Source organism: Psammomys obesus, unplaced genomic scaffold (assembly GCF_907164565.1).
Source record: "Psammomys obesus unplaced genomic scaffold, mPsaObe1.curated_primary_1811, whole genome shotgun sequence".
NCBI classification, from domain to species: Eukaryota; Metazoa; Chordata; class Mammalia; order Rodentia; family Muridae; genus Psammomys; species Psammomys obesus.
In genome coordinates, this window is record NW_026596109.1 from 116,771 (window position 1) to 130,634 (window position 13,864).

At 40.4% G+C, this 13,864-nt stretch overlaps 1 protein-coding gene across 1 annotated transcript in view; it reads right to left on the reverse strand.

Annotated features, from left to right (window-relative positions):
- Nucleotides 1–8,190: 8,190 nt before the first annotated feature.
- Nucleotides 8,191–13,864, reverse strand: part of LOC129692548 (cytochrome P450 2J6) — a 31,959-nt gene continuing 26,285 nt past the window's right edge. Inside the window, exon 9 of the mRNA XM_055629028.1 lies at nt 8,191–8,689. Within this exon, the coding sequence (XP_055485003.1) occupies nt 8,511–8,689 (179 nt within the window). The 3' untranslated portion in view covers nt 8,191–8,510. The remainder of the gene's footprint in view (nt 8,690–13,864) is intronic.

The following is a 13,864-nucleotide window of genomic DNA, read 5'->3' on the forward strand; positions in this document are numbered from 1 at the left end:
GTTGAGCTCCTGTTGCCTTCAAGTCTTTCTAATGAGATACAGAAATGGAAAAAATGTCTATAGAGGAGAGAAGGCAAAGGAAACTGGGAGGAGAAGTGGTGGGTGGAAACCATAATAAGAATATGTTGTATGAGAAAAAAAATCTATTTTTAATTATAAAAGGACAAGGGGTGAAGAAAATGCCAGCTGAATGCTATATTGTAGAATACTGCCACAAATGTAAACTTAACTGAATGAAAGAGAGGAACATCTTTTACTTGTATATGGAGACTTACTGAGATCAAAAGATCCTCTTTGATACGAGATCTCATTCCTCAACCCTACATTTTTTATCTGATCACCTTGCTTTCAATACACTCCTATCAAGGTGATTTAGTCAGTGTTAGTGTTTTCTTTTGACAATTTCTTGCCCAGTGACCCCTTTACCAAATGACTGCTACAACCTCTTTGAATGTTAGTACAGGATGCAGTCAGAATTGATCTCAGTTCATTATGAAGATGTCTTTTCTAATTGTTCCTGAATAAGAGCAAATTATCACATTTTTTTTTAACTGTAGAAACATTCTCACCTCCCAATTATTGCTTGCATGTATGTCTATGCACCACAAGTGTGCCTGGTGCCCTCAGATGTCAGAAGCAGGTAATGACTTCTCTGGAACTATGAGCAGTTGTGAACTGCCATGTGGGTGCTAGGATTGAATCCTGGTTTTCACCAAGAATAAATGCCCTTCCTTACTGAACCATCTTTCTTGGTGGAGCCATCTCTCTATATTCTCCTCCAATCGCTTTGAATAACAGGGACATAGATCTCCTTCATCAGATGAGATGATCCCTTGTACTGTTTAGGCTCTTCAGAATGCTAAGCTTCATTGGAAACAGTTTTAAAATAGTAAGTGTGTTAATGGTGGTTGAGGAGCCTCTGACCAGGCTGTACTGCCTTCCATTCTTTAAAAAGCATGTGGGCTCAGAATAAAACAAGACCATCTCAACATCCAGACTTTTTAATGCCTGAAGGATTAATATACCTGGAAGAGATGCCTTGCAGTAGGATGAGGACTGGTAAAAAAAAAATGCTGAATGGATCAAGAGCAATTCTGATGAGCCAGCAGATGGGGAAGGCTCCAATGGACAGATATCATGAAGGAAAGAGTGTGTGAGTAGGAATATAAGCTTGCAGAAGCAATGCCTATCCCACCAATTTGACAACTGGTCTGAGCAGACTTACTTTACAGAGTCATAATATTGTATACCTATTAAACTACAAGGTACCATGATTAATTGAGTTCTAAGGAGGAATGACAAGAACACTTGTGTTAAATGGTTATAAACTTTATTGTATTGTTGTATTAAAACGATGGTAAATCTGGTGAACTTTCCCTAGAATTACCAAAAAAAAAAAAAAAAAAAAAAAAAAAAAGGTGACACCAGGTGTTTGGAGTCAGGTAGTGATTATGTATATAATTTCTCTCTAGGACCATTGCAGTGACAAAATAGAACAGCTGTGATTGCTACCTTTGATGCATGGAACCTATTGACATTGCCTCATGGAGAGACAGGAAGGGTTCATGAGGTTGGTAAGGCCCCCCCCTGAGGATACATAACTGGAAAACTATTGATTGGTTGTGGGATGGGGAGAAGACAGTTCAATTGTTCAGCTGCCTGAGAAGCAAGCAGGAAACTTCTTGATGAAAAGTTGTCCTTGAATCATATATTCACTTGTGAGTGACTCCAAGAAATCTATTGGTTCATCAAGCTGGGTACATTTTCTGTGGCCTACTGCTACTATCTCAATCTAAAGTGAAAAGACATAGATGTTTCTTATGGCTCTCTATAAACTTCATGAGATAGGCAGAGTGGGAATGAATTAACTTTTTTTTTTTTCTTTACCAGGTCCTGTTCATCAAATGCTTTGTGGGAGCAACATTTCACATTTCTTAATCTGAATTGTTCCATTATATAGTAAGATTTCTGCTCTCACAGACTATGTCAATAAGGGTAAAATAAGCTTACAGATTTAACTGTGATCATGAAAACACATGTCCTATGGGGATGCCAATGGGTGCTTCAATTTGACATCCCTCACCTTTCCCCTTTGGATCTCAGTATAAAATTTGGATCATCAGGCTTAAGGGAGCTCAAGAGGAAGGCTGGACTCCAGGGATAGACTTTCTGTTGTTACTGAGCTTCCTCTGATCTCTTTGATACTTAGTTAAAAGGCTAGAGCACACCTCAAGTCTGTCATATCCTGGACTTCCTCATGGTGTGCGTAGTCCAGTTATCTACCCAGACACACACTTGGTTGGTTTTGTTTGTTTGTTTTTTAAGACTGAGACATTTCATGTTCCTTTATCTCTGTTCTAGGTCCACAAAGGTCCTTACTTAATTTTAATTTAAACTGTAGCATGCCTGTTTCCATGTTTCTTTGGAGGAGAAAGACTGAAGATTCATATCTTGAGATTACCTGTGTTGTCATATGCCTTGTAGAACAGGTACCAGGAAAAATGGACTGAAAGGAAAGCTGCAAATTAAATGAGAAATGGTCATTATATATGGCATTAACAAAACTGTGGTGTAATTATTGAAGGAATGGATCCTTCTTTTTTTATATAGCATTTCCAGCAAACTTTAAGAAAAAAAGGGGCGGGGGCTGTGTTTTGGTGTAGAAATTTCTGTTTGGAATTTTCCCAAAGTCCTTCTGCTTTCAGGACTTAGAATGAGGTACTGAGAGAACAAAGAATTAAAAACGGAGATTTTGGGTTATTGAATTAAAGTTTAAAGCACAAGCCTGAACAAAGCCAGGCACTGGAGACCTGTCAAGCCAGTTGTGGGGAAAAATCAGGCTTGCTGCATTCCTTTCCACCCACTAGAAATACTGTTGCCAGGAAAACAGCCCAGACAGCCACTCTTATGTTGGTATAATGTTCTTGAAGAATGTATACAATTTACCCTTGTTCACTGAAATGCTGATTTATCTACTCCACTATCTAGTTTCAATCAGGACATTGCATTGTGAAGGTCTCAAGTTTGTGTAAATATGCCACCATTTGTTCTCTGTATTGTCAATAAAACAACCAGTCACAATGTTGAGCAATGGAGAGAATAGGGTGGGACATCCTGGTCCAGAGGGGAGGAAAAGAAAGCAAGTGGGAGGGTGGGAGAGCAGGAATAAGCAGGAGAGGTCTTGGAACCATGAGGAGAGATGAATCTGACCTAAGATATGACTAAGGGCAACTTTAATGTTGAAAATTCTGAATGGGAGGAAGCTATGCGGTTTGGAGGTTTAGGATGGAGTAATCATTGTCCAGCATTGTCCAATCATTGTCCAGGTTAATTAAGTAAATCCTAGTCTCTATGTAGTGATTTGGGTATACAGGTGGTTAGGAATAACTGCTGTTTAACTCCAGATAAATCAATAATAAATGTTAATAATCCACAACAAATGGCATACTGACGTGTGGCAGAATTTACAGTAATCTAGCAAGAACTTACATAGAAAGTAAAACTATAGAGCAGTTTTTTTTTTTTTTTTTTTTTTTTTTTAGTTCTGTTTCTTAAAAACAAAGCAAAGGGAGTTATTAAACTAGGAGCTCACAGATTCCTGATTAGACAGACCCGGGCAGAGCAGCAAGCCCCCCCCCCCCTCAGGCTGCAGAAAAACGAAAATTGATACATATAAACCCCAGAGAGGCAGTTTTTTTTTAGGTAGAGAAAAAAGTGGCTTTTTAACAAGGAAGCTTCCCAAACTTGCTCATCAGAGGAGCAAACATTTTGGACCCAATAACTTCCCAGAGTAAGGAAGAGGTCAGGCTCCAGTGAGGGAAGCAAAAAAAAAAAAAAAAAAAAAAAAAAACAACAAAACAAAACAAACAAACAAAAAAAAACCTCTCCCTGGAAGCAGGAGCCAGAGACAGACTGAGAAGCCTTAAACATCTGAACTGGTAATGTCTAAAAGGGAAGCTGGGTCTAAGAAAGTAAAGTCCTTAGGGAAAGGTTTTGAGATTTAAAAATATTTTTTTCTTTGTTGAAAATGGAGGAAGACACAATGACACAGTGCTTCTGGATACAATTTGAGTTTGTTTCCCTTTTTATACAAATAATTTTTCACTGATGATTTCAGTTTTGTATATCCTCTTTAGGAACGATCAGAATAAGACAGAGTTGGAGAAAGAAGAGGCTTGAGAAAAGATGCTAAATTAAAGGCCATAGAACAGAGGTTGGGAAAATCTTTGAATCTGAATAGAGAGTATTCACAGCAATCCAATCCAGTACTTGCACTAACACCAAAAGAGGTGGTTCCAGATGAGAAAGTCCACAGAGGCTTGAAGATATTACACAATGGCAGCCCATTGAGATACTGGAGAGAAAGTCTTCAGCTATAGGCCAACTTGGTCAGACTGGATATTGGTGTGTGTATTTTAAAAGTTCAATTACTGGATAAAGGTTTACATGCTAAAGTAGAAATGGAGATCCTACTTAGTGTTGTCTTAGAACAAGGTCATACAGTGGCTGGTGTGCTTTATTTTACAGAGTTTGGAGAACTGAAATATATACACCTTGCCATAGATTCATATTCAGAATTCCAGTGGGCTTTTGCCTTAAATTTTGGAAAGCATGATCCTAAGGTTACACATTTGTTAGAAATGGTGAATGTTTTGGAGATGCCCTTGCAAATTGCGATTGATGGTGCTTCAGCATGTATGTCCATTGGAATTCAACAATGTTTTCGACATGACATGAAACCTGTAGAAAGGAATGCTGAATTAGAGCAGCACATAAGGGTCCTAATCCCAAAATGGAGAGCAGGGAACAAATCATGTAAAACAGTACAGTGAAAGAATCAGACTAACTTTGTAACCTATGTTTCTTTTAATTGCCTTATAACTTATATTTGCAAGTTTTAGGCCCATGTTAATTAAAACCTCTTAGTGCTTCTCCAGAAAACCGAGGAATGTAAAAGTTCCTGACATTAGCCATCTGTGAGGGCAGAGATAAGGAAGAGAACAAGCAGAAATCTCTACTAAATGGAGAAAAAAATCACTGGCTGGCTCCGGTGAGATGGGCTTTGTTTGGAAACTGGGCCAAATGGCCCCAATCCTTCTCCTGACCTTTGATCTAAAGCCTGTAACCCCCACTCCTCAGAACAGACATGGGATGAGTTAATCACCCTCCCACATTTAACTGTGGATGGCAGGAAATTCCAAACTGACTTGACGATCAGATATTTCTGACAGGGCTGACTGGACCTAAGGGTGACCAGAACTGACCAATTATTTTAAAAGTTAAACACTTCATCCAATCCTAAATCACCAAGAAGTCAACCCCAGGAGATTCCCGCCTTGTGTCTTTTAAACACCTAAGGTCTTTGTCTCCCGGTGCCACTCCTAGCTGACCAGCAGGGGTGACCCCATTGTGCAATGGTCAAGAAGAGTCTCTTGTGTTTTTGCATCGATGTATGATTAGTTTCCTGAGTTCTCTTCATACCTTCTTATATTTAGACTCTTGCTGGGCCTAACAACAGAATGCACTTTGCCATGAGAGACTCCATTTTACCAACCAATTTTGACTACAGATTTAAGATGATTGTGTACCTGAGTGGACACCAAATGATACCATTCATCCACAAAGAAAGCACAGACAAAACAATAACATCACTAATTATAGAAAAAGTGCCAGAAAATACATTTATGAGAGTAATTTGGGATTATAGGTACATATGGAACTATTAAAACCTTATCAAGATGACCAGGTCCCCAAATTTATTAGACACACCAGGCCAATAAATTGATGTAACTCCTCAGGTGGACACTATAAATAGGTGGACACCAGTGCTGTGTGTATGACAGCTCCCTAGTATGTGGTGGTACTAGTTGGAGAGGGCTCTAGAAAACTGAGAGAAGGCAGAAGGATCTGGCAACTGGGTTGTTCAATGTTCAGTCCAGACATAAGTGCAAGCTGACATGTACTGTCATTCATGAAAACTGTCCATGTCTTCCCCATAGTGCTCTTTCTTCTTCCTCATCTATCATTGTTGATGCCAGCATCCAGTAGCTGCAAACAACCAATTACACTATATATAGCAATATACAAGCCGAAAAACCAAAACTATATAAAACACTCAATCTTGTGATATTTGGGATTCATTGTTGATGAGTACATAAATGTCCTCTGGGCACTGTTGTATGCATAAAATAAAAATGCTTCTTGATACACAGCTTGGGTGTCTCCTATGAGGGTTTCTACATCACTGTCATTTGACCTCCTGGGTTATGTGTCACAGACCAACATAACTCCCAACTCCCATAAGTCCCAGCGGCATTGCTCAGGTACTTGAACACGGAAAACATTGCTGAAAGGACTTTGAAGTCATCAGAATACCACAAGACCAAGTTCTCAGCAAAAAGGACATTTATATGACCCTGGGGGACAAAGAGCAGAAAGAGACAAAGACAGTCAATAGAGTAGCTGAGGAGGGGGAAGGGGGAGGGGACAAAGGAGAAAAGAAGAGATATATACCCCTGAGGGTCAAAGGACCATCCGTGGAGACAGGAGACAGATGTAGCCCATAGGCTAATGACAGTTTATAAAAGGAAAGGGAGAAACCCTGTGTTCGGATGAGTTGGTTTGTAGTGATTGGCCTGTTAATTAGAATAGTCAAAAGGGGGCTTTTGATTACTGGACTTCAATTCTTTGAGAGTTAGACCTTGCTGGTCAGCCTCAGAGTGGCCAAATAAGGGAGTAGACCTTAGTGGCTAGCTTTAGGAATGTATTTTAAAAATTTAGCAAGACTGAGGGAATGGGGAAAGGGCAAGGCTTGTCAGAGACATGTTTGCCATGCTCAAGCCTTAGAGGGCCCTTCAATTACCATTTGCCTTCCAAAACTGCTTCCATGTTTTGCTTACCTGTGACCACGTGAGACCTAGCCCTAGGTTCAAGGTCAAGGTCAAACTACTACATGTGAAAGAAAACTGATTTTGCCATCTAAGACAGGCAGGAAAGTTAGCCTTGGGTTCATGACAGGTGTCCCTGCCCCTCACCTGCTTTAACATTTAGGCTTTGCACAATATCACAAAAGAGTTGGCCCTGGATATGGGGGTTGGCAGTAAGTTATGGGAGAGCTGGCCCTGCCACTTTTCTGGTGTTTGATGGAGAGGACAATGGAAAGATGTCCTCCTCTCCTCCCTGTCCCTCCACACCTATGGCAGGGGGAGAACTGGTCCTGGGGGTCATGAGAATGAGGGAAATGGTCCTGACCCTCACCTGCTGCAATACTCAGAAGAGCAGGCCCTGCTCAGCACAGTAGATTTGGCCATGAAGGCATGGGCATGGATAAGCCAGCCCTAAGGGCATGAGAGCAGAAGAGCTGGTTCTGCCCCTTGCTGCTTGCGAAATTGGATGGGCCAGCCAGGGTAGGTCAGCAGATCTCTTCCCAGTGGTATTGGGCAAGAGAGCTGGCAGACTGAACAGTTGAGATATCTGTCAGTCCCAGAGCTTTGAATTGGCCCACCCCAACATCTACCCTATCAATGAACTGCTGGAGTATATGAGGTCAGGGGGCTACAGATTCAAAAATAACATTATCTCCATGACACAGGGCAACAACCGGATATCCAAGAGAAATAACAATGAAGGTCTAGTATCGCCAGTGTAGCAGAAGCCAAAGATCTTGAACCAAGCCATCTTGACTGATTGCTATGAACATTTGCAAATGAAGACCTGTGGACAAAGGGTACACTGTGGGATACACTGTGACACACTACATTTTCCACAAGAAAAAAAAAATCTCTCTTGAAGGGGAGAGTCTGTATGCAGTAAAGGGATGACCAAGAGGGCCTGGGGTGCATGATGTGAAATTCACAAAGAACCAATAAAAAGTTTTCAAAAAGAGAGAAAACTGATTTTATCCCACTTGCTTTGCCTGCCTTTGAGCAGGGAAATATCACTGCTCTGCTGGTTTCCAGGACTACCTGGAGATAGAACTACATAAGTTAGGAACAGATCTGCCATCTGGGACAGTATTCATGGCCTGTTTCTATGGATGCAATCAGAAACTAACTTCTGATTCTTTTTCTCCCCTTGTTCTACCTCAGGTCAATATTATAATGGTCCAGAAACAGATACACTTGTATGAAAGGGGGAAGAAAGTAAACTGACAGCACACACCTTGAGTACACACATCTGACTGATGATGCATTTTGCATGTTTAATCATGATTAATTTTTATTATTAATGTTAATTTAGTTTAATGCATTTTCTTTATAGGAGGAACCACCATTCTCCTTAAAACTTTTAGATTAAAAGATAAGCCGTTGCACTCATAAATGATTTCCCCAACACCAAACTAAGGGGCAAGCATTCCAGAAATTTAATTAAATACTCTTAGTCCAATTTCTTCAGTATGTCTTGAATCATCTTCATTTATCACATCTTTCTTCTCTCGTGTGAGCAAGGCTCAGAAGTTTCAGGGCATATACCCTGTCTTGTAGTCTTCCTTTCTCTATACTTCTCCAGCATCATTGTCTAGGGACAGCACAGATTCGGTAATTGGCTGGGGAAAGGCTAAGGCCACTTCTGAACTTCAGGCTCAGCTTCTCATTGACTGGGGGTTTGAAGGTGAATTTTTGCATAAGAGTGGTGAAGAAAATGAACAGCTCAGACCTGGCCAGTTGTTCTCCCAGGCAGGCTCTCTTTCCTGCGGGACAAAAACAGAAGAGTCACTTCCTCAGCTGACTTTAGTGCATCATGGGACTAATGTCCCCATGTTCCTACTACATCTCCTGAGCTGACTGTAGGCTTTTGTATCCAGCTGATTATGTCTAACAACTTCCTGATTTGTTCACCAGAGCCTGCCTGCTTCTAACTGTGGTTTCCTGACTTTAGCATAGCAATATATCACAACCTTATGTTTTCACTTTGTCAGCCCAGACAACTCTCATTTTCCCAGGAATCCTAGTTTCTTGCATTGGATAATAGTATGTGGAAGGCAAGATTTGTGTAATAGTCATTCTTACAGTTATGGGTGCCATTGATCTAGGTCACCTCACACCATCTGACATCTTTACACACAAGCATAGAGTATACTGACTTAAGTGTGTGTACACACTCAAGCATTGGTGTCTATCTCCATTTCCATCCCTCTCTACTTGCCAGTTTCCCTACTGAATATCTGGGTTTAGATGGGTGATCTCTGATGATCAAGGACAACCCCAGCCTTCCACTGTATTCTTCCTCAATGGACATGCTCACCATGAATCCCAAAGCACTGGCACAATCCTCACATATCTGACCCATCTTTAAGCCCCAGTTTGTGGAGATTTTTTTTCACGTGTTCTCATTTTGTATACACATTTGTGTACATGTGTATAAAGATGTCAGAGGCCGGTTATGGGTGTTAATCCCCAAGTGACATCCACTTTATTTATTCATGCATGCATTTATGTTTGAGAAAGGTTCTGTGCAAATCAGGCTAAGGTGGTTGGCCATTAAGCCCAAGTGTCCTCCTGTTTCTGACTATCTAACAAGAGGAGTACAAGCATATGAGCTCATTTCTTAGTTGTGATTCTAGCAATCAAATCAGTACATTATTCTCACAAGATGAACAATTTATCAGTTGAGCTGCCATGTCAGGTACCTTAAGCTATTTGTTATTAGCTACCTTTCTTCCTAAAGAATACATTTTGAATGGAAAAGAAAAGTAATATTATAAAATCCAAAGCAAAGCCTAAGGTTTCATAGTGGCTGTTCTAACTAAGTACAAGTTTACTGACATGTATAGACCAGTTCCAAGGAAGTACCAATGAGTGACCAATGATTTTCAGGGTTTTTTTTTTTTTTATCCACTCTCTAATTTGTCCAAAGGTCATTTTGGCAATATGTGTGACTGTCTAAATCACACTAATAATAGTAACACATACAGTGTACCAAGTCTATCCCTTGACAATACCAACAAATGTGGATGCTGGTGTCAAAATTTCTTTTCCTCTGTTTCCTCTATTTCCTCTTTCCCATTCCTTGTCTATCAGTTTTTCTTTCCTTGCCTCCCAATCCTCACATGCTCATTCTCTCTCTCTTTTCCTAGTAAATGCTGAATCTAGGATCTTTCCTATTCTAGAAAGTATACTTTCACTGAGCTACCCCTATCTCTCTTTTAACCGTTACACTTGAGACAGTATCTCTCTAATTTTTCCGAGGACACATTTAATAATTATAATTTGCAGAGTTAATAAAGATGAAGGACATATAACATGTGTATTAGAGGTTGTCGACTTTGAGTGAGCTAGAGAGGCCTAACATTTCTTTATTTACTGCAGATGGAGGGTTTCAAAGACTGAAGAAGTTTGGAAAAGTGGAGTGATTGACAAGGCAAAACCTACTCTATTATTATGGGGGAGAGGACAAGATGTATCTTTTACTAATTCATTTTCCATAGGATCAGTAAAGGCTACGTTTCTTCAAGGATGCACTATTAGTGCTGTGAGTGTGTGTGTGTGTGTGTGTGTGTGTGTGTGTGTGTGTGTGTCACCCTGGCAACTACAGTGACTCAAATTGGAAACTCGAATGATACCACAGTGTTCACCTAGGCTATTTAACATTCAAGTTTGTAGTTTAGTTTTTGTTTGTTCATTTATCAGCAGGTGCTCTTAGCTACAACCTTGGTTGTCAATTAATGCGCTACTAAGAAATGGCAGACAGTATGCCTAAGGTAGGTCATTTGAGCCAACGCCCTGATGGGACTTTTGAAGTTTGGTTGCTTCCTCTCCTTGCTTCCCCGCCACTGTGTGTTCCTCACCCATCCACTTCTAGCAGATGCTCTGTCTCATGTCAGGCACAGCTCACATGGCCACAGACAGAGATAACTGAAACTATGAACTAAACAAAACTTCTTCCTAAGAAGCTAGTCATCTCAGATATTGTTTAAGTGAGATGAAGTTGACAAAGACAGCCTTGGCTAAAGGCTATTTGAACCCTTTCCTTTTCACAAACCACACCAATCCAGAAAAAATATCTGTTGAGTGAAATAAGAAGGTTGACCTTCACAAAATCTGCTCTTATGTTCTATGGCCCCATTTGTAAATAGAGAACCTGACAAGCTTACCTATTATGAAACTGTTAAATTTATTCACTCTCACAGAGGAAGGAGAAAATGATAGACACTTTCATGTAAATCTAGTTTTTTGATCTTCAGTGATGAGGCACAGAAAATCATTTTGCTTCTAGCAATCTTTCTTTCTTAAAAAAACAAACAAACAATTTCCCTTTGAAACTTCTAGAAATGGAAAGAAAAGACACTAGAATGGTAAAAAAAAATCAAAGTGTGATTTAAAATATTCACTTTGCTTTGCTAACAAGAGGGTTAACAAAGGTTTGTCCATCACTCTCAGTTTAACTGGTTTTTATTGGGCATCCCTAGGCAAATGCCCTTTATTTTACCCCATCATCAACTGAGATGATGGCAATAAACAGAGGCAATCTTTATCTTTGAATCCACATTATGTGCCCTGTGACTTCTATGCTAGCCAGAGAAAGACTGGAGTAATTCTCCTCCCCTTGAATTATGCTTTGTGACTTGTCACCAGAATGGAGAAGAAGTTTTAAAACTGGGCCTCACCAGGCCTGTGGACTTCTGTCTTCCCTCTAGCAATAGGACTATGTGAATGGCCAGCTGGTTTACTAGAAGGTGAGAGATGATGTGAGAACTGCCATCTCACTGAGGTCATCACATACCAACGGTCACCTAGAAGGATAGCCAAGAAAAGCCAACCCACTGAACTATCTGGAAACCTATGAGCAACTACTGGTTCTTAATAAATTATATAGTTGGGGATGCCTGCTAGCTGACACATAAGATATGAACTCCGTGAATCCTAAACTAGAACAGCCCATAACTAGTTCATGGAGGTCAGTTACAGCCTGCTTGTAAGTCAGAGAGAACACACCTGAAGTAGAAACCAGAGGCCCTGTTCTTCCACTTCTGTGGGTGTGTGCTCTAAAATAAAAACCCTTTTCTAATTTGCGGTTTACATATTAGATGAAAACATTCAATTCCTTTCCTACATAATTGCTAATAATTACATTGCTGTGGTGATTATCTGAGATAAGCTGCCTGCTAATGAAGTCTGTAATTAAGAAATATAATTCTCAGTGAGTCTTTCTGTGTTGCTGCCTTTATTTTACAGCTAATACATATGAAAGAACAGTTTAAACTGAGTGGAACATGAAGTTACTATGGGAAGATTTTTCACTGTGAAGAAAAGGCATGTACTTGCGCAGCAATAGGCCTAGAGAAACATCTACCTACAGAAGCCACAGCTGTTGATTTACTCACAATCTTCTCACCAGTCTCAGGAAACATCACACAAAGCATTAATTTGGAATGTAAAAGTGGCCATACTTCTAGAATTTTTACATTTCATGGATCTGATTCATAAACTAAAAGAGACAGGGTAGAACCAAATGGGACTGGCAAAAAAAAAAAAAAAATCAATGAAATGATCTCTAATGATAGTCTGCTGTACTCATAGATCAGTGCCTTGTCCAGTTGTCATCAGAGAGGCTTCCTTTGGTGGCATATGGCAGTGGGTACAGAGACCCATAACCAGAAATTATGCATATAGAGAAAGTCTAAATTGGAGGTCTCTGTTGGGTGTCTCCCCTCAGAGATATTGGCAGCCTGTGGAAGAGGAGGAGGAAAGAGTATAGGAGTCAGAAGAGATGGCAGACACCAAGAAAGCACATCCTACTGTATCAGCTAAGAAGGACTCACAGAGCTCACAGAGACCTCACAGAGACTGAAGTGGAGAATACAGAGCCTGCATGGGACTGCACCCGGTCCTCTGCATATATGTTATGGCTATTAGCTTGGTGGTTTTGTGAGACACCTAATAGTGAGAATGGGTGTTTCCCTGATTCTTTTGTCTGCTCCTAGCACTCTTTTTCTTATTGGGTTGCCTTGTCCAGCCTCAACATGAGAGCTCTTGCCTTGTTGTATTATATCTTGCTTTGTCTTTGTATTATATCTCTTTGTCTTTTTTTGGAGGCCTGCTCTTTCCTGAGGAGGAAAGGGATTGCGGAGTGTGTGGGGGTGGGAGGAGAGCTGGAGAACAGCTGGGAGGAGTAAGGGGAGGGGAAACTGTGGTTAGGATGTAAAAATATAAGAGAAGAATCTACTTTCATTAAAAATAAAATAAAATTAAATTAAATTAAATAAAAATAAAATAATAAAAGCCTAGTTCGAATAAGTGAAATATATAACTGAAATTTTGTACTATAATTCACAACTTTTCAATTTTTTTAGGAAGACTGGTCAGAGTCCCTGCATCCTATCAGTTTTCCTATTAAATTGAGTTATAAACAGTGAACAAAGGCATAGACAAGCCCAGGCCTCAAGACAAAGAGGTCAGAACCAGTCTTTGCCAAACACACCCAGGGCAGTCCAGCACTGAGAAACACTGACACTGGATCCATGGCAAGAGAGCAAACTCTGGCTTCTCCCATCCCGAGCCTCAGTGCCATGAGAGGTGACACTGCCTCAGGTAATCAAGCAAATATGATGACCTTGTCAAGCATTCCAGTGTGGCTTCTGTGTAGCATTTAGCCACCTTCTGGAGGCAGTGTTAGGAAACACCAGCTTTAGCGTGAGACAATCAGGTAGACGTTGAGTTCTCGCTGCAGCACATTTGGCTGGGTGTCTGTCTTTATCCCTGTGTTGCTGACTGAGTCCAGCTGAAAAGGCTGCAGTGGGACACATGCTCCAAGGGGCTGCTCTGACTCATCTATCAGACTACTTTCAAGCTCTCATGTGCGTGTTTGACACGTAATATGTGCTCAGTGCATATTTATGGAATTAAAGAATGGAAAAATATTTGAA